This window comes from Convolutriloba macropyga, chromosome 2 (genome assembly GCF_964194025.1).
Source record: "Convolutriloba macropyga chromosome 2, txConMacr16.3, whole genome shotgun sequence".
Taxonomy (NCBI): Eukaryota; Metazoa; Xenacoelomorpha; order Acoela; family Convolutidae; genus Convolutriloba; species Convolutriloba macropyga.
The window spans coordinates 81,503,087-81,523,875 of NC_134469.1; the positions used below are offsets into that span (position 1 = coordinate 81,503,087).

General features: G+C 36.5%; 1 protein-coding gene across 1 annotated transcript in view; it reads left to right on the forward strand.

The window, feature by feature from the left end:
- Nucleotides 1–8,791, forward strand: part of LOC142334778 (uncharacterized) — a 25,725-nt gene extending 16,934 nt beyond the window's left edge. The window contains exons 8-9 of the mRNA XM_075383068.1: nt 2,359–2,783; nt 8,032–8,791. Of these exons, the coding sequence (XP_075239183.1) occupies nt 2,359–2,783; nt 8,032–8,535 (929 nt within the window). The 3' untranslated portion in view covers nt 8,536–8,791. The remainder of the gene's footprint in view (nt 1–2,358; nt 2,784–8,031) is intronic.
- The last annotated feature ends 11,998 nt before the right edge of the window (nt 8,792–20,789 follow it).

Below are 20,789 nucleotides of genomic sequence, written 5' to 3' on the forward strand. Positions count from 1 at the left end.
AAAAACGACGCTTCTTGCGTCGGTTCCAGGCTATTTATCAACACGGGGTCCGATTCGAAGTGTCTCAAACATGAATATAAGGAGTGAATGTCGCTTGGTCTTTTTTGTAACACCAATTTTGTATTAATCATGTATCAAATTCATTTTTCTTAAATATTGATAAAAAAAGAGTCAAAGAAATCGAGAAGTAGTAACCCAAAGCCCCAACCCTTAACAATGTCAAACCCCCATCGATCTTTTTCCTTGAGTTTATCCCGATACAAATAGCATCATTTCAACTTTATCAAACTTTTTGCACCCTCATCCGCCTGGAGCCGGCTACGCTATATTTGATCCCCCGCGCCTGCTATTCGAGAGTAATACGTCCGAAGTTATTTGGCTTGGTTTGGACGTGCTTTGACAGAATTGATTTAAACTTTAAATTATCACAGACTAACCTGTCTGAGGCGAACGAGAGATTAAAAAACGCAAAAAAAAGTTTTTTTAATCTCTCGTTTGTCTGTGGTTTTTAATCTCTGGTTTTTTTAATCTCTGGTTGTTTTTAGGTCATGCACTGTGAGATAGCTGACCCTTTACCGAGTGGAGCGGAAATTTTTTGTAAATTTATAGGAATAAAGTTCAATTAGATCAGAGTTTTGGGGAAAAGGAATAAGAAATGTTACATGAAAAACCCAGGAACCGTATTAGTTGATGAAACGAGAAACAAAACTTATGATTTACGATTGACATTTTGCAATAGTCTTTTAACCTAATTCCAGTCACTCAAAAAACCACGCATATTACCATGCAGGTACTTTTGGACAAATTCCTGAAACTTAGGACCATTTGTTGCCTAATTTACGCCTGTTAATTTGCTGACCAGTTGTGATTGAGCATTATTTTTCTGCTTGTCCTTGAACTTTCTGACAACTATGGTAGTGATGGATGTTTTGTGTTTATTAGTTTTATGAAATTAGTGCTCCAACGTTCAGCCAATTGTTTTGCTCTTCGAAAGCCGTCCTTTTGTACCATAATTTGTTGGTAATCTCTTCGGAATCTGAAATCTTTTTAGTCACAACGGCTCAATCATTTGGGGGAATTTTGCTGCCGGGTTCTGTTAACAGTCCTTTGATTTGATTTGCAGGCAGGAATTTTTGCCGCTCTCTCTAGTGAATTTCAGAGCAGCAAATTTTGCCTAGCATGGTTACCTTTTTGCCTGTAACTCTTCAGCAGCAGTCAAAATTAAATATTTGGAGTAGTTTTCCAGACAGTTATTACATCAGGAGCAGTCAGAGTTAAAATAATGTATAACCAAATTACTTTTCAAACTGATCCCAATTTTGAGATTCCGCTGTTTGTTTATGTTGTTTAACTTTTCTCAGCTTACGTTTCCTAAAGCCGCAGTAGCGTTTATTTACAGTTTTTGGCTCAATAATGCCAAGTTTGAAACTTTTTGAACATTTTTGCTGTATCGCATCAAGTTTGCAAAACTTGCAAAAATTTGCAAACCTGGGTTGAGGAAAAGTAGCCGGAAAGATTGCAGAAACTTGGAACTTTATTTAGTTCGTTGCCAATTAAAGATGAAATCAGTAGAAATTAAGAGTGAAGCGCTTGGTAAGAAATGTTTAAGGAAACTAAACATTTTTTTGGCTCTCTTCTGTTATTGTCCTGACGCCCATTTGCACCCCCACGTATACATGTTATAGCATATTGGTTGCTTTTCATAGACTTACATATACAATTATATACAAATGCCATTTACAATTTAATTATGCAACGAAGTTTTGAAATTGAAACGTATACGGTAATTGAACTTTGGACAGACAATTGAACAGACAAAGAATAGTGCTTGTTTTAAATTTTTTTCGCTTTTCTTTCACAAGAATAGTTTTATGGCACTAATTTTTTTACAACCCGAAACAAAAATTCACCCCTTTGTCTACCGGTACCGGCAATTTATTATGACTAAAATAAGGGATCTCTAAGGACCGAAAAATACAAATTCAATGGGTGCAAATGGACTGGCTGTATAAGGCTGGGGGCAATAACAGAAAAGAGCCAACATTTTTGGCTCGATAATGGTGCTCATTGTTTGTCGAGTTTGATTACTTATATACAGCCTAGATTGCTTTTTTCATTGAAAAACTCACAGAAACTTAACTTAATATTTGTCTGCCTTAAAGATGACATGAACTTCAAAAGAGAGTTGTTAAGTATGGACCTGTTGGCAAATATTGCTGAAATTAGTGGGATTTTTGCAATAACTGTGTACAAAAAATATTGTAATTTTGTTTTCCAAAATATTGTAAGTTATTTACAAAAATTTGATTTACGAGCAATTTTAAATTTGTCTTTCTGCTTAGATTATGGCTGTTACAGGTAAACCAGCAGACAAGACCAGCAGTAGTAGCCTTATCATCGTACTGGTTCTGATTGCCACAGTTTGTGGGGTTCTAATTGCAATCATATCCCTCATCATCTTCCGAAGAGTCAACAAACATCGCCAGAAAACCAAACACCAAGATGCCAGAACAGCCGGAAGACTCATGCTCACCCCAGATGAGGTCACTTTCCACAGGGATCCAGTAACTGGAGCAGTCCAAGCGTATTGCACGCTGGGTGCCTCGCGACGGAACCTGGAGACGTCGACACCTGCCAACGTACCTGTCAATTCTGAGCAATTCTCTTTTGATCATTCCGATGTGAAGAAAGCTCCACTGTTTGTAGGGTTGCCTTCGAATTGCAACGGGTACTCGACGGTTCCTCAAAAGATGCATTCGTACGACGATGGAGGTCCTTTGAAGGTAAACTTCGACCGAGTTTTAGATGGGTATGGTCAATGAATAGATTCGGTTACATTACAAAATAATTATAAATTTAAGGTGTGCTTGGTTGGGGAAATCATGGTTTAAATCATTTCTAAGTTCAGTCAATTCTCAGAAAGTTTTCTTGCGATCAACCTTGTGTCCACAAATCACCATGGCGCCCACGCAATTGAGCATTTGCTTGAAGCCCCTTAGAACTGCGTTCATTTAAAATCACTTAGCGGTTCAAGATCTTAGGCCAAAATTAGAAAGCGACTTCATGCAGAATCATGTAGCCTTTCTTAGAACACTCACTGTCAAGTTTTAAAATGCGGAATGTGTGCAGTGCGAAAAGTTCTTTTATACCTGGCCAGAAGTTGACTTCTATGAATTTTCGGCATTTCCAAACTTGCAAATTGCGTTTTAATCATGTTTTGGCGATTCTGCAAAAGTCACTTCGATACTCTGGCTCAACATCTCGAACCGCTGATTAGTTCTCGATAAACCCCAGAAGTTATTAATGACTTCGTTTTAAATTCAACTGACAATTGTTTTTCAGTGGAATGATCAACGAATCCGAATTCCACTCGGAATTTCTGTTGTTCCGTTTTTCATGGCATTTCTCGCGTTTTTTTTCTACGCTCGTTGTTTACATTTCCACAGCTCATTGTGTTTTTCCTTCTATTAATCAACTTTGGATTTGGTAGGAGGAAAAATGGCTACAGTTACGTGCTGAAAATCTTGCGCAAACACTTTTTGATCCGACCCCATTTTGTGGGGGGATGAACAACATGCTCAACTGTTTTTTACTCTGTCAATATTGGCCGATCGATATATTCATCGTAGAAAAATATGAATGCAATCAATGGAAAGCTCATCAAGCATAGATTAAACAAGAAGGCTCGACAATGTGCGTTTATACGTAATGTTCCGACACGTCTCAGCCACGTTTTTATTTAATTTTCTAACAAATGAGGAAGAGATAGAAAACTTCCAAAATTTCACATATCGTTCAACATACAAACTCTTTAGACAAAAATGATGGATTAGATTGCCAATGAGACTTGCCATTATTGAAAGTAGACAACACTAACAAAAATCAAATAATAGCAAACATAATTACGACCAAAACTCGTAGTCTATATTTAAAAAGACAACAACCACAAAATGAAAATGGAATCAGATAAAACCTGAATTCAACAAACTATCTTGTACTTCACTAGGTACGATATGAGACCTGTCAATAACAATACTCGTGAACAGGTCGACAAATAAGATTAAAATGGGCAAAGTTCAATTATACGTCTCTATCTTTGAAAAAAACAACAATTTCAATTTGATTAAAACAAATACATATCAACTCGTACCATTAAAAAGATTAATTTATACTTCATACGAAGCAACTAGTACCTGCACGAAGCACTTTTTAATCTTATAGATTTTTGTTTTAAATTTAGCTAGGCTTTTGTTAGTTTCTAGCCAATAGATTTTAACTTCTGTTCTTGAACCCAAGAACTTTTGTTCTGGAATTCAACTTTTGTTTTGGAATTTTTAAAAAGTTATGGTTTAACAACTCGTTTTCTCGCCTCCTTTAAAAGAAATACGCTATTTGAAACACAATTTGCAAATTCAAGTTGACCTTTGCTGTTATATAATTCACAATTTGTTCTGTAAAAAATTACCAATTTTCAAAAAATAGTAACTGTTAATTTTAAAAGAAATACACACTAGGTTCCTGAATGAAACTCAATTCTCTTAATAATTGAACAATCTACAACCTTAATTCGTAACACTCTCGTAATTTTGTCAGAAGTTCTGTTATAGGTTATGACAACAATTAAACAAAAAAAACTAAGTCCTTCTGTTTTTTGTCCTTGTTTAATTGCTCTCAAACGAAGTTTGTAGCAATTATATTAGTCCTGTCGGTCTTTTTTTTATGCGATTTTTCGCTTGACCGGTTTTTCGTCTGACGCTTTTGACTTTTCGTCCTCAAAAACGGGATAAACAGGTAGCGCCCAGCGGGAATTAAGTGCTCTTAGAGCCTTTCAGCTCTGTTTCAGCTCAAACTGTTTTGGAGACCTATAATTATGGTGTGAAGAGCGGTTCTTAGAGGTTGAAGACCCCCCCCCCCAACTGTTGACCCCCCCCCCCCACTATTGCCCCCCAACCCCCATCGCGCTGTTGCCCCCACCCGACTTTTGCCACCCACATCAGCACCCCCCCCCCATAGCTAGTCACTGACGAACAACCGGTCGCTAAAAACATGCAAATATGTACAAATTTTCACAATTTTTTTCCAGCTTTTTGAAATTTTTTTTCATTTTTGTAAAACTTTTGTCAGTTTTTTGAGTTATATCAACACTAGATGTCAAAGAGCCCCCTTTATGGATTGATAATAGGTTACTGCACAGTTTCTAGTGGTAATAGAATGGTTTCAACAATTCAGATTTGCGAAGTTTTGCAATTTTTTGAAAAAACTTGCAAGTTTTTTAAAGGTTTTTGAAAATTTTTGTCAGTTTTTAAGTTTATCCATCCTCAAGAGCCAAGAAGCCTCCTCTAGGGTTTGATGAAAGGTTACTGTATAGTTTCTAGACGTATGGATTTTTTTTCAAGAGTTTACAATCACGAGTTTCAGCATTTTTTTGAAAAAAAAATAGCCTTTTTTAATTTTTTTTGTAACATTTGTCATTATTCAAGATTTTTCAGCCAAAGAGTTCAGAAAACCTGCTTAAGGTTTTGATAATAAGTGGCTGCATAATTTTTAGTGGTAATGGAATGGTTTTCAACTTTTCAATATCCTAATTTTGTCGATTTGTTTTTATAAAACTTTGAGAATGCAATTTTTTGAGAATGCGAGTTTTTTGACAATTTTTGTCATTTTATAGGTTGATCTAGCCTCAAGAGCCAACAAACCTCCTCTAGAGTTTGATAACAAGTTATTTTATGGTTTCTAGATGCAATGGAGTGTTTTTAAAGATTTTAACATTTAACGAGTTTTGGCATTTTTTTTTTGAAAAATTTTCGGCAATCTTCATGTTTTTTTTGAAACTGTCATTTTTTGAGGTTTTTACGGCCTCAAGAGCCAAGAAACCTGCTTCGAGTTTTGATACTAAGCTGCTGCTTAGTTTCTTGAGTTAATGGAATGGTTATCATGTTTTTCATGATTCGAGCTTTAGAGATTTTTTGATAAATTTTAATTTGAAAAATCTTTGAAAATTTATTGTCATGTTCCAAGTGTATAGATCTTTATGAGAAAGTGAAACTGTTTAAGGCTTGAAATAGGCGTACTAGATGGTCTCTTGAGATAATGGAATGGTGTTCTGAAGATATTATTATCACGAGTTTTAGCAAGATTTTGTTAAAATTTACAATTGTTTTAAAAATGTTTGAATATTTTTGTCCTTTTCTGAGTTTAACAATCATTACTGGCCAAAAAAGCTTTTCAAGTCTTGCAGATGGATTACATGACAAAAATTCAGAGACAAAAAACGTTTTTGAACATTTTCTTTACTGCGAAATGTGGAAACTTTTCTTTGGAATTTTGTACTAACAAGTTTAGAAAACTTGAAGTTGTAGAGTCGAATCTCATGGAAAAAATTCCTAGCTCTCTCTGGCTCTCTCTGTTTCAGCTGGCAATTATTTCCTTCTCCTTCTCGCTCAAGTTTAATCTCTCTCTCTCTCTCTCTCTCTCTCTCTCTTCTTAATTCTTTTGTTGATGCCGCACTTCAGCGGCTGTTATATGGCGTAATGTCATCGTCTGTTACCCCTAATCTCAGGCAGCTTCAACCAAGCTAAATCTATCCTCACTAAACACTGCTAGGTACTGACGAAGCCAACCGCTCGCCGATTGTTTGAGAGCAATTCGCCCGACGTTAGTCGGTTATGTTTGTAGAATTTGCAAAAGCTGCGTCATCTTCAAGAAAAATATTGAACAAAACGAAAAAAATTTAAAAAATTATAATGGTAAATAAACCTGATTGATTGCATTGTAATCAAAATTTTTTTTACAATATAAACCTATAATCGATCTAACATTTAGAAGTAGTTACGGTAGAACGTGAGGAGTTGAGGTGATGACCATTATTGCTGAACATAAGTTGTAGTTAAACTTTCAATAAATTTCTTACACTTGAACTCATTTTGGTTATCCTTCAGCTTCGATCAAAATACGAATTAGCTATATTTTGGGGAAAGGGTTACTATATATTGAATATTTTTCTATATTTGAATTGCAATTCGATTGTAAGCAATTCCAATGAATGAAATGCTTTTTATATGTGATGAATATTTTAAGCGTACACAAAGACTGAAAACATCTGAATTGTAAACAATTTTCGAACCTCAGTTTGGCACGTATAAAGATCCTCAATTCCTCGTAAGTTTAGAAAGTAGAAATATATATTGGTTTAAATAAAATGCTTTATACAATTCAACATAAAATGTCAGAGCAACCAAATATTTCACACTGACTCATGAAATTTCTATCTAATTAGACCCTATCATAACAACTTTGCGTTAGAAAATCATATTTGATATTTAATCCTTGCCAAGAAGGTTTCTCGAGGTCTTTTAATTTCTCCTAGGGGAGAATGTCAATTTAATAGTTTTAATGGCTATGCTTTTTTTGTTCTTACGTGATGTCTTCTGAGAAAGATTAGTATCTTATTACAACGATTTAGAAAAAAATGGCCTAAATTTGGATTTTTTTTTTAAAAAAAACGATACACATACATAACACAGCGTTTGGAACGACTAATCCAGTTAAAATTTTAACCCGAAAATTTCAACCAATTAACCGATTAGGTTAACATCTAGTAAAGGTGTTTGTTTGTCTTGTGATTGTTAATGGAAGCTCTGGCTTAATTATCTTAACAAAATCTTATTTTTTAATAATTTTTTTTTCAAAGAACTTACAAGGTCGTACATATCTTTGCGTTTTCTTGGCGAGAATCTTACCAAGTTCTGTCAAGTTTTATTATATGATCATTTCAAGATGTTTCAAATTTAGTTTCACTTGACTCTATTTTAGACCTCGACTCGTGGAAAGGCTCTAAAACAGGTAGAGGAGGTTATCGTAAATTTAAAGTTTGATGATCAGGCATCCTATTTAAAATTGAGCAAAAGCATTTTCATGGGCATCGTCAACTGTGGTCGATCATAGTCTGGTCTTTTCATAAACAAATTTTGGTCGAAGATGGTTTGTTCATACGTCAAACTCAACAATGATAGCAGTTTTATAAAATTGCAGGGCGCGAGAGTTGAACTTCCATATATGGTGCCAGTATCATCATCGGCAGGGTCCACTTCAAGAAATCCATTCCAACCCACAGTTCCAAACGAGTACTGTATAGAAGAGGGGGGCGCTTCCGGAGGAGTCAACTCCAACTTCAACCCTTTCAGTCCCAATGAAGCCCTGGGAGGGTCCAGAGGAAGCTACGAAAGCGGGTGCTACGAAACAATTCCGGGCGAAAATGATTACGAAGAAATGAATTATGCTTCCATTTATGATGGCAGATCTCATAATGGTACTTTGCAGTATGAATCAAGTCCTCAGGACCCCAGCAGTGTCTACACCCTACATAACGACACTTATGGACGTGGTCAGGGTGAAGGATTGTCAACATTCTTGCCGAACCAAGCACATGTTCAGCCAGAGCAGCAGTATCAAGAATCGGAACCCTACAGCCCAACTGTTTATGGTGCCCAAATTGAATTGTACGGGCGCGGCCCGTCTGAAGACTACACGTTGTAGCATTAGTTTAAAACAGTTATCAGAACAATATCTTCTTTTCCACCTTCTACTATCCTTTTTGGGAAAAATTAGGACCCCTCATCAACACATGGCCTATTAATCTTGCCTCAAAACAAAACAAAACAATTATACTGACTGAAGTTATTTTTAAAAATTGCCGTCAGTGAGCCCTAATGATGATTCAAACATTGCAACATTTGAGTCGTACCCAAAGAAAATTGTCTTAAAATTCTCTAGAAATTTATTATTATGTTGAGACTCAACATATAGTTGGTCTAGAGACTAAATTACGGAAAATGCCCTGATGAAACCGTCATTGTACCCCAGGTCGAGAAAAAATGGGGAAAATATGTAAGATAAGCGGTGAAAAGTTAGTTTTTTCACCGCAAATTTCGTACAATATTTTGCGGTAAAATGTGGTGAATGCGGTGAAATTATGTAAGTTCACCGCTAGAGTAAGCGGTGATCTTACAAAAGTTCGCCACAATTCACCGCTAACATATGTAATTTCACCGCTTAATATAGTTCACACCCTAGTTATGAGCAGATTCAAATCTTGCAAGATTCTTGCAAGAAATGAATCTTGTCTAAAAAAATGACCTTTTATATCTCAAAGAAGTGATTTGAGACAAGATTGTATTTGTAAAACAGGTTTCACAACCCATAGGAGTCCTTGTGGAATTTAAAATCTTGCAAGAATCTTGCAATAACAATGGAAGAACTATTTATTCCATTTCAAGACTTCTTGCAAGATTCTAAACAGCAAGACAATAAATATTTTTGTTACTCGGGAGTTCTGTTTATGCATAACAGTACAAAATGACTCGTTAATTTATTTTTCTTACAGAAAATAAGGTTCGCGTTGGGGGATGACCAAATCACCCTCAAATTAACTGAATTGACCTTCGCATTCAATGTCACTTCAGTGCAGTTATACCACATAGTAAAGTGACAGTAGAAAGTGCGAAATTAAAAACAAAAATATTATATTTTTTACAATATCTCAGTAATGTCGAGTAACGTCTAGGTTAGTGAATTTAAACTTATCTAAATGCACGTTTTTAGCTCAAGTAATAGAAATTACTCCATCAGGGCATACAAGGACATATTTGTTTGAAATATGGTTTTTATGTCGTAAAGAACCGAAGTCATTTCGGTCAATTAAGGCTTCCTGGAATCTGTTTTGTGTCAAGAACCAGAGTTTAATTAAACTTTCAATTCGTGGTGCTATTGTTAATCTTGAAAAAAGCTGAGCTAAAAAGTTCTTAAAAAAACAAACAGTGTCAAATTAGCCCGAACTAAACCTCTATCCCAACGAAGTAAGAGAGGAGGTTGCGGCCACTGACAAAACTTCGGAGCACTATTTTATTTGGAATTTTAACAAACAATGTCCTTGAAGTAAGGAGTTAATGATAGACCAATCAGTTCACGGAAAAGATTTTGCTCGCAATCTCATTTTATGACTATCTGATATCTTGTTCAGCTCTAACGGCGTCCTCCATTTGAATGCTGTTAGCTCTGAGATCCTAATAAAGAACTAAACTCAAGAAAATTGTTCGGATTATCTAATTGCATCTTACGTGCCAGTAACAGAAGAGAGCAAAACTAATGTGAAACAACGACCAAATAATTCTTAAAAGAACAAAAAATTGGAACAGCGAAGACTTTGGGGGATATGGAACCAAGCATGCTCTTTGAAGCAATCAAAACAATAAAACAACACACACACACACACACAACAATACAAACTTTGAAAAGATTGTCAAACGGGCGGAATATGTATGCTTGCGAGGCCAATATGGCCGAGCACCAAAAAATTTCGCCTCCGAATGTTTTTCACCGGTCAAAAAGGCAACTCTTGATGCTCTGAAAAAATTGCATTGAGAAAAAAATTAGTGTAGTCCTTAGTTTCCCATCACGAGTTTATCAATTTAGTGAGGAAAAAGTTATGGAACAGCTGAACTCCTTCTTCAAGTTTAGAGCAGCTGGTCCTTCAAAAATTTTCCCGGTACATCTTTTGCATGCTGTACAGTGTACCATTTCGGATCTGTCACAAATCTTTGAGAGTATTGACTAAGCAACAAAACAGAAATTGCCCTGGGGAATTTCTTGAAAAAAAAGCGGCATTCGCCCTATTACAGTTGGAGATGTCTTCAGGAGGCTAATAGGAAACTTTTAGCCAAGAAAAAAATAAGAAGCAAAAGACTATTTCAAGAGCTTGCAATTGCGTTTTGGAGTGAAGGGTGGAGCGGAAGCCATTATACCTTCGAAAAATCTTTTCGTTTTATTCTTATATTAAGTCCGACTAAATCTACCTTGGACCACAACTCGCACCTGTTGACCCTGACGTGGAGGCTCCGATAAGGTCCGAGCTCAAACAGAGGTTTCCAGGGTCTAATGAGATCGTCTTCTGAGCACAGCATGACACTATCATCTAGATACCAGGAAAATTGTTAAAGGTTTGGCGACGATTCCTGAATTTTCTCTATTATGGGCCACAGCGGAAGAGAAAAAAAGCAAAGGACACATTATGTCGCCTTGTTAGATACCGCTTTCACTGCTAAAAACAAATTATTCATGGAATAATTGGATGTGTTGTGAATAACAGAAATAACTATGAGCGGCAATACCAGGCGTTGAATTGGCAACCACTTTCAGCACTTCACTGCGTTTTAAGAACTGAATGCATTGCAAAAGTCAATTTGCAAAATACCCGAAGAATTGACAATGTGAGTATTTTTTCATAAAAAAGCTTAGTCGAAATTAGAATAAATTTTTCTTGATATGAAACTTAGCTCACGCATATTGAAAAAATCAAGCATGCAAAGGTCACTCAAAAAGTCAAAACTGTCAAAAAAAATCTTTAAAAAGTGGCCGGCAGAGCACCGGAAACAACACAAACTTTTGTTTTATAGAATCTCAAATTGAAAATTATCAAAGACAAAGAGCCTGTATTCTACCAAACCAAAATATTAAAAATCAAAGAGAAAGCAATATTAACGAAATTGCTTAATGAATTTAATGTCTGAAAAAATTAAAACTTTAAATGGATGCGAGTGGATACGCGAAGAGGGAATTTTGTTTGTGTTGGGGTTAGGGGTTTGTAGGTAGGTAGGTAGGTCGGTAGGTAAGTAGGTAGGTAGGCAGGGATGGTATGGGTAGATAGGTGGGCGTTGGTAGATACGTGGGGGTGGTGTCCGTAATTTGGATAGGGTGGAGGGACTGTTATGGTAATAAAACTGAAAATGACACTGCGACCTCGATTAGTCCTAGCAGTTCCAATTTTATGTATCGAGAAAAAAGTTACTGTTAACGTTCATTGCTCGAAAACAGAAGTCAATGTTTTTAAACAGAAATCGACTTTCAAAAACAGAAATCAATGTTCGACAAAAGTAATCAAAAACATTTTTGCTTCTGCTAAAAAACATAGCACAACTAAACCTTTAAAATTAATCCAATCCAACAAAATAGCTTTAATTACCTGAATAGCCTTAAATACCTACGAAATAGCCTTAAAACGAGGCAACAACTCTTATGATTCTATATGCTCAGAAATGAATAAAAATAACAATTTGAAACCTGTTTTAAAGGATTATTGCTTTCAAGATCATCAACAATAAAACCATTTCAAGAAAACATCGGCTCTGCGCTTGGTTAGAATGACAATAGAACACATTAACATTGTGAGAGATAATGACAGAAAAACCAAAAAAAAGTCAGAAACTGAAGATACAGACATCAATCTGACTATTTATTGAAAATACTTTCGCCAAAGTAAGAAAACATCATAACTTCATGTCAGCGTCATTACGGACAGCATCCAAAAAACCACTAGAAACCTTAAAAACTTTACAACAATTTCAAAAGGGGAAAAAATAACTACAAATGGAAGCAAGGTTCGCAAATTCACCAAATCATATCTAAAAAAAAGTTTTTTAATCAAATACAACGTTAGCTAAAAGCTGCAGCCAATATTTTGACCAAAACTAAACCATTCTAAAGCTGAGTGTGAGGAAATTAACCATTTAATTAGATTTACCTATTCCTCGTTAGAAACCGATGAATCCAGTCATTATTGAGACCAAATGATGAGGTAATAAAAATAAAATCAATTTTCGCAAAAAATCGGAAACTCAGACAGTAAAATATTCACAGACAGCAACAGCTAGGGCCTGAAAAAGTTAAGCGCAATAACTATTAACAGCCGATGAAAACTGTCATCATCGATAGTAAGTGTCATGAGAGAAATAAGTACAACTGCTACTCCCAAAACTCAAAAATTAACTCAAATGTTATGAAAACGAATAATGTAAAATCGTAGAAAGCAAAAGCTGTGAACTGAAACAAATAATGATTTTGAATTAGGCCTCATTAGCAACTGATGAGAAATGGCATTAATGAGAATAAGAGTTAAGACAACAAAATGAACATAAAAACTAGCAAATCTCAAAAATTTGATAAAAATTTTTTTAAAAACATTTTGTGTCAAAATCACAGCGAGCAAAGCTTTAAAGTTAAACATGAACACCACTGAAAAATTACATTGGTGGCCAGAGTGACCTGTCTTTATTTAGAATAGATTATAGCACAACAAAAAGTTCGACATTTACCAGAAAAAAATAATAAAAAATTTAAAAAATCTTTTGAAAATAAAGTCATGCAAAACACCAGTTATGAACTGTAATCAATAATAACACTAAAATATTCATACTAGCAACCAAAGAGACTTGAGCGATACAAAGAAACATGATAACAGATAAAACAAAAAAAAATAGGCAAAAAAACAAAAGTTCAGTAAATTTTTGGGATAACAAAAAGTGGCAACGTCAAGAAAAGCATTAGTTAACCGTTGACAAATTCCACCACATATTAATAAGCACAATGAGAAGATTGTTGTAAAATTTTTTAAAATTAATAGAGCTAATAATAATAAAATTAATAGAGCTAATGAGAAATACTGAAAACAGAAGTCAAATGTGGAAAAAACGGTTGCTTTTAGAACCGACAATATTTTCAAACACAGAATTGTCAATCATCTTTAGGGAATTTTTAGCTTCAAGCCTAGTCAACTTTCTGTTCATTTTTACGCGTGATTACCACCACAACTTCAATTTGTTTTCTCAATGATTTGAAAAGGCCAAAACAAAACTCTAAACAGATCATAAAAAATAGCCGGAAGAATTCCAGAACAAATCGAAGTATAAACTCACTGAAAATTCTCACTGACCTAATTAGCATCCTTGTCGTACGCAAGTGAGATTGCGTACTTGATCTTGAGTCGCGAGTTGCGTTTATGTTTTATGTCCTACTTGCGCGGCGAGTGCGCTTTACACAATTTCTAAGCGAATCCGCTTAGCGAATCACTTGATGACTATTCGTCTACTTTACTCGAGTCGTGAAGACAGTTAATGAAGAATAAGTTAAATTGAGCAACTGTACGCGAAGTGCAAAACTAAGAGAATGAAGATTATGGCAACTGGTATTCCAGAAGTCATAACAAAACGTGAACACTAATTTCCCGCTATGGGAAATGGGAGCAACAGACTAGCATGTGAAATAACAATGACTTATACACATGCCCCTCAGGAATGAGTACACTAAATAAATTAAGTACATCGTATGATAAATTTACTGCACTAAATTAATTTATGATGTTGATGTATGACATTTCTCCCGCTTCAAAGAAAATTAAAATTGCATAAAATAAAATTTTAATAACAATATGAAAAATAATAATACTTATTCACCGGTTAAATAGTATCAACAATATATTTACTGGTTATCATAGCTAGTCATAATTAATAATGTATCAAGTTTAATGGATCAGAGTTTTCACATGTCTTCTTCATCTATGATTAGTTCATTTGAAGTGCTGTGGTCGGCTGGTCGTATACGGGGGTCCGTCGGTGACACCTGTCCTATGATAGGCGAGGGAAAGTCGTTTGCGATAGGTTCAACCCGCGTAGCTGTATCAACAATTGTTTGTACAACCGAAGGTTGTATCGATTCGATGTCGCCTACGCGTCGCTTCCTACGAGGTGGAGCAAAGTTCGGAGGACACGAAGTAGTGGAGTCACCAGATGAATCTTCCTAATCATATCCATAATATTTAGGACTTTTTTTAGTCCGTTTGGTTGTTCTTGTCAGAGTATGGGGTAATGTTTTTGTTGGAATTGAAGGAGATGAAAAGAGAGCTTCTTGTTGAGTATTTGTAGGAGGGGGTGCAATTAATACTTCTCCAGTTATAATTTGCTGTTCGGGAGCAGCCTCTGGAATTTCGGGTATTGTTTGGGGAGCGAAATTGTCTGGAACTTATGGCATGCGTACTCGCATTGCGCGAGCAATGTTAGATTTATTTGAGGATACACCACTATCAGTTTCTCGTTTTCTATGCTTCATTTTTCGGTCGCCTTTTTGTATGCGGGTACACTCTTTGATGTGGCTAAGTATCTTAGCCTCAGTTGTTTTCTCGTGCGTGCGGGGTCCTCGGCGGTTTATGTAGTCGGTCAATTTGGTTTTTCGTTCTTCCCGAGTACCAAATTTAGCAATATCACTATTGCGTACTGTCACTTCCATCTTTCCCGGCTCGCGAATAACCGAAGTGTATTGATCGGTCTTTTGTACTACCGATCCTGGGGCCAACACCTCATACAAGCCGTCCAGATTCTTCTTGGATCTCTTATGAAGGTGTTTCTTTCTGGCAATGTTTAACCGTACGGCGTGTTCTTTCAATGGAAGTGGGCGATGCGCTTGCGTGGTGCGAAGGAAACGGGATTCATTATCAGTTGCTAGCCGTTCGCGAGTGGTGGCATCCTTTGTCGCCTTACACATATTGCGTTCAATTTCGTCGTCACTCCGGCTGTTTCCCTAGTGTTCCTCCGGCAGCAATTCATTGGGGGTTACAGTTTCTTCATCTAAGTAATGATAAAGAATTTTTTCATAACTTAGATCAGATGATTTTGGTTGAGTACTTTTATTACTAAGTGGTGTATTAGCTGTACGCCCAAAACGGGATTCGAATGGCGAAAGCTTAGTTGTTTTATGTTTACATATGCGAAGCTGGTATATAATTGATTTTAATGATGTTTTAATGGTGAACGAATTTAATTCTTTATTTGCTTCTTTTATACATGCCAAGCGTTGTTTAATAGTACCAATAAGTCTTTCAACTAAACCTATTGCACGATGATCATTTGCCGGGGCTGGTATTAGTGTGATATTGTTTTTTGTACAAAAATTTTTTACTTGGTTACCAATAAGACAACGAGCTTGGTCTATTCTTAATGAACGAGGAAATCCATGAATTTGTATATAATTATCTAAAAATTTTATGACCTTTGAAGAATTTGCATTATCAACCAATTCTGCAGATGGATATTTTGAAAATCTATCAATACATGTTAAAATGTATATTTCATGTTCTTTTTCATTATTAATGGGTCCTGCAAAATCTATTTGTATTTCTTGATTAGGAACTATACATGGTGTATGTGCTTTAAATTGTTTTGCAGGAATGACAGATTTTAAATTTTTACCGATAGCAGTGCAAGATTTGCACTCTATTGCTTTGACAAGCAAATCACGATTCATGTATGGCCACCAGCAGTGCTGAGCCATACATACCATCCCCAGCTACCTGGGTGACTCGCATGTAAATCGTCAATGAGGGCATCTTTGAGTGCATTCGGAATGGTCACCTTCTCGTCCATACAAACACACCCGCCAGTCACGTGAAGGTCCCGCCAATAGCTATGAAGATACGGGTTGAGGGCCTTTAGTCGTTCTTCATCTCCCCGTGTTATACAGTCCCGCACCTCTTTCAGAACTGCATCCTTGCTTGTGAGTGATGCTATTAGACCTTTGCTGAACACTTTTCCCACCACCCTCTCAGAAGACATTACTTGGGGGCATTCCGTTAGCGGGGTGCTTAGATTTGAATGCGAGGAGGATCTGCGTGGTGTACTTGTGGTTGCATTGTCTGTGAACGATACGCGGGGCGAAGCTCGGGTTGTTCGGGAGGAGATTGATTTTCCCTTGAGAGATGAAGCTTGTTGACTCAATTTTGATGAGAGTTGAGTTTTTTCAATTAAATTAATTGATGAAGAGGAAGACAACTGAATTTCAGGTTGAGTTTGGGCAAAAAGCACTTGTTTGTTGTTTGTTAATTGAGCACGTGAGTTATTTAAAGTATTTGAGTGTGGCTTACTAAAAAAGGGAGGAATTTGAGGCTGATTTTTGATTGACAAGTGAGAGTGACTTATTGGAGCAAATTTGGAAGTATTTTGGTAAGCGAGAGACGCTTTTCTTGTTTTTACAAGTATTTGAGGCTCAATTTGGACAACATTAGTTGTAAATGGTAGACTATGTGACGCAAATTTAGAATGAATTGGGTATTTAGTAACTTGCTTTGCAAAAGAGGCATCTGAGGAATGCATTCTAGTCTTTTGAGTATATAATTAAGTATTATGCCTGGCGGGTGTTAATTTGTTAAAAGAAAAGCGTACTCGCGATGCGAGATCGGAAGTGGTATTAATTAATGTAGAAGTGTTGACTTTTGAAATAGGATATGTATGTGCGAATATGGAATCATTGTGAGTTGAATGTACTCGCTGATCATGTGCACTAGTACAATTAATACTATTAGTGGAATGGAGAAATAACTTATGTTTTTGATCCGCGAATGATTTAGTATTATTAGTTAAATGTGCGTGCGGGGCGTGTGTGCTATACGGATGATTGAATTTAAAGGAGGTGACATTAGAGTTGTATTTTCGCGCCGCGAGATTTGAACTATCATTTGTTAAGCGTACATGCTGGGCGGAATTTATGTCTAAATGGGAAGTTTGTTTTGGACAGAATTTTGAAATATTGTTTCGCGGAGCGAGATTTGAACTAACGTTTGTTAAGCGTACACGCTGGGCGGAATTTATGTCTGAATTAGAGGTTTGTTTTGGATAGAATTTTGAACTATTGTTTCGCGGGGCGATTAAATCTTGAACTTCAGTTTGAGGATTTGATGTTTCGTAATTCATGGTTAAAACTTGTGCTGTATTGGTGGTGGAATTTTTATGTTCACCATCAATATCAATATATAATTTATGAAGTGAATTAGCTGAGAGATTGTGTTTTCGTTGAAGTAATTGGGCATCAGAAAGTATGCTCGATAATGTTGCAACTAAAAATTCGTCGTCATATTTGGAAACACTTATTGCTGGTTGATATGGATTACGAGATATGTAATCAACTAGTCCCATTTTCGCGCCAGGTAGATGCTCTATTGAGAATTGATAAGGCAAAAGACGATCGACCCATCGTGATAACCTACTATTGTAACTTTTATTTGATCGATGTTCTTTTAAAATGGAAAGTAATGCGCGGTGATCAGTGATAACAGTGAATTCTTTACCATACAAAAAACTTTTGAAATATTCTGTGGACCAAACTACCCCAAGAAGTTCTAATTCGTTAATAATATAACGTTCTTCACTACTGTTTAAAAATCGGGATGCAAAAGATATCGGCTTCCAACTGTCAACTGTTAGTTGTTCCAGTGCTGCTCCCAATCCGGAGCGAGAAGCATCACATTTGATTCGCGTTTCAAGTTGGGGGTTATAGTGAATGTTTTCTGTATGATTTGCTATGCGAGTTTTAATGGCATTAAAAAGTAGTGTATGAGTGTCAGTCCAAATGTATTTAGTGGACTTACGAAGTAGAGGTCTTAAAGGATGGCAAAGTTGAGCTAAATTGGGAATAAATTTACTAATATAGTGGACTGAGCCGAGGAATGAGCGTAATTTTTTAAGTGTATTAGATGGTTGTAATGACATAATAGAGGATGTTTTTGATTCGAGTGACGAGATCCCAGATTGAGTTATATTATATCCTAACCAGGAAATTTGTTGTTTCGCAATGTGACATTTCGGAAGGTTAATTCGAAGGTTATCTGCATCCAATTTTTTAAGACAATCTAATACAAGTTGAAAGTGATCTTCTTCTGAACCTTTGCTAACAATTAAAATGTCGTCTAAGAAACAGAATGTGTTTTTCAGTCCAATCAGGGTGTAATCCATTGCCTTCTGAAACTCGGCAGGCATGTCTGTAAGACCGTAGAATCCCGTCTTGAATCGATATGTGCCTGTCATGTCACCACTTACAATATTAAAATTACAATGATTAGCAGTTTCAGGGTGTAAGTTTAGTTGGCTGTATGCATATTTAATATCGATAGTAGAGAAATATATTTGTTCCGCTGGTTCTGTTTTGTAGTTTGTTGTTATTTGTGATATCGAATCCATAAGTGTTTCAATATTTGGCATCTGATATTTGTTCTTGTGTATTGCTTTGTTAAGAGTTTTAGAATCTAGTGCTAATTTTATGGTTTGATCTCGTTTGACTGTGATTACAATAGGTGAAATAAAATATTGGTCAGAACAGTTATTCAGTTTTTCTATATGTCCCTCTACAAGAAGTTTTTTAATTTCATTATTTACTCGTTCTTGTAAATTAATGGGTACTCTTCTACCCTTTTGATGTTTTGGCTGAAAATTTCGATGGAATTTAGATTTGACAATGTGTATTTTTGAGCGACCAATACGTGTAATAAGTTGAGAAAATTGTTCTGCGATACGTGTTTTAAATGGACATTGAGATGTGATAGTGTTGACCATACTACCTTCATGTTTTGAGATTTGAGTTACTGAGATTCCGAGAGCGTCAAATAGATCTCTACCCACTAGTGGTTTTAGCCCATCACGGACTACTACAAATTCAGCTTCTTCAAGTCGCCATCCATTGCTCTCAATTCGTGCCTGTATCATACCCATCACGTTTATGGGTTCGTTTGAAAATGTTTTGAGTTCCTGGGGAGGCGCTATCATCAGCCAACGAGCAAGAGGAGAATTTTCCACAATTTCCGAAGCAAGAGACTCGGGCAAAATACTGCATACACTGCCTGAATCAATGAGAAGTCCAACGTGGGTATTACCAATTTGTAAGATGGTGTTCTTTGGTTCGATCTGTATTGCGTTACTTGCGATGCTAGCGACCATATTGTCATCTGAGCTATCGTAGTCCGATTCGCATTGCGGGTTATAATTCATATTTTGTAGAGCGTTTACCGTTTGGTCAGTTGTAGTTTCTTCAACGGAGTTAACATTAGAGCGATTAGATTTATTTGATGATGACTTCGGTTTCCTGCACACTCGCGAAAAATGGTTTTGGAGGCCACAATTATTGCAAGTCTTGCCTATCGCAATACTCTTGACTTTATGATTAGCTGACCAAGTTAAGCCACAGTTCCTGCAGAGTTGGTTTGGTGATCGAGAAAAGCTAGATGTAGTCGGCCGTTGATTCGGTGGTCGAAAAGATCGTTGAGGAATTATTGCATTAACTTGCGGAGCAGATTGCGAGTTTGTAATTTGTAGTTGGTTTCTTTGACCTAGTTCCATATTTATGGCCAAACGTAATGCTTGGGCTGGTTCTAAAGTTTCTCGCAACAATTCCCGTTGAATTTCTGGATCTAACATATTTGCAATAAATAAATCTCTGATGAGGGTGTCTTCTTGACTTCCGAGCTCACAATTCTCAGAAAGTTCTTTCAATTTTCCGAAGAAATGTTCGATGGACTCTCCTCTTGTCTGTTTTGTGGTGAGAAGTACATATCTATCAAATGTGATATTGCGCTGACGAATAAAGGCTGTTTCCATGATTGTCCAAAGTTCTGCTGTTGAGAGACTGTCCATCTTGAGGTGTGGGTTTTGGCTACAAACAATTCGACGTCCTTCAGTGCCCAAACTGAGGTATAGCATTGACACAGTCTTTCGATCGGCTTGTGCCCATGGTTTGTCTCCGCGCATTATTCCTATCTCCAGTTGTCTCTGACACCAATTTTCCCAGTTCATTTTTGATTGAGCGTTTCTCGCCAATCTTTCCCTCTCTGATTGTGCCGATGATCCTGATATCGTAACCTCATAGATCGGTTCAAGTGGTAGTTGCACTGTTTCGGGTTTTGGTTCCAACAAAGTGTCTATTGTAATATTTTCCTTCGCAAGAAGAGCTAACTTGGCCTGCATCTGCCACTTTTCCCATTTCAGCGGCGGGTCTACACTATGTTTATCCCAAAATGGCTCGATGCCAAGTGGGGTCCGCTTCTGAGCTGCTGGCTGCGCCATGTCGTACGCAAATGAGATTACGTACTTGATCGTGAGTCACGAGTTGCGTTTATGTTTTATGTCCTACTTGCGCGGCGAGTGCGC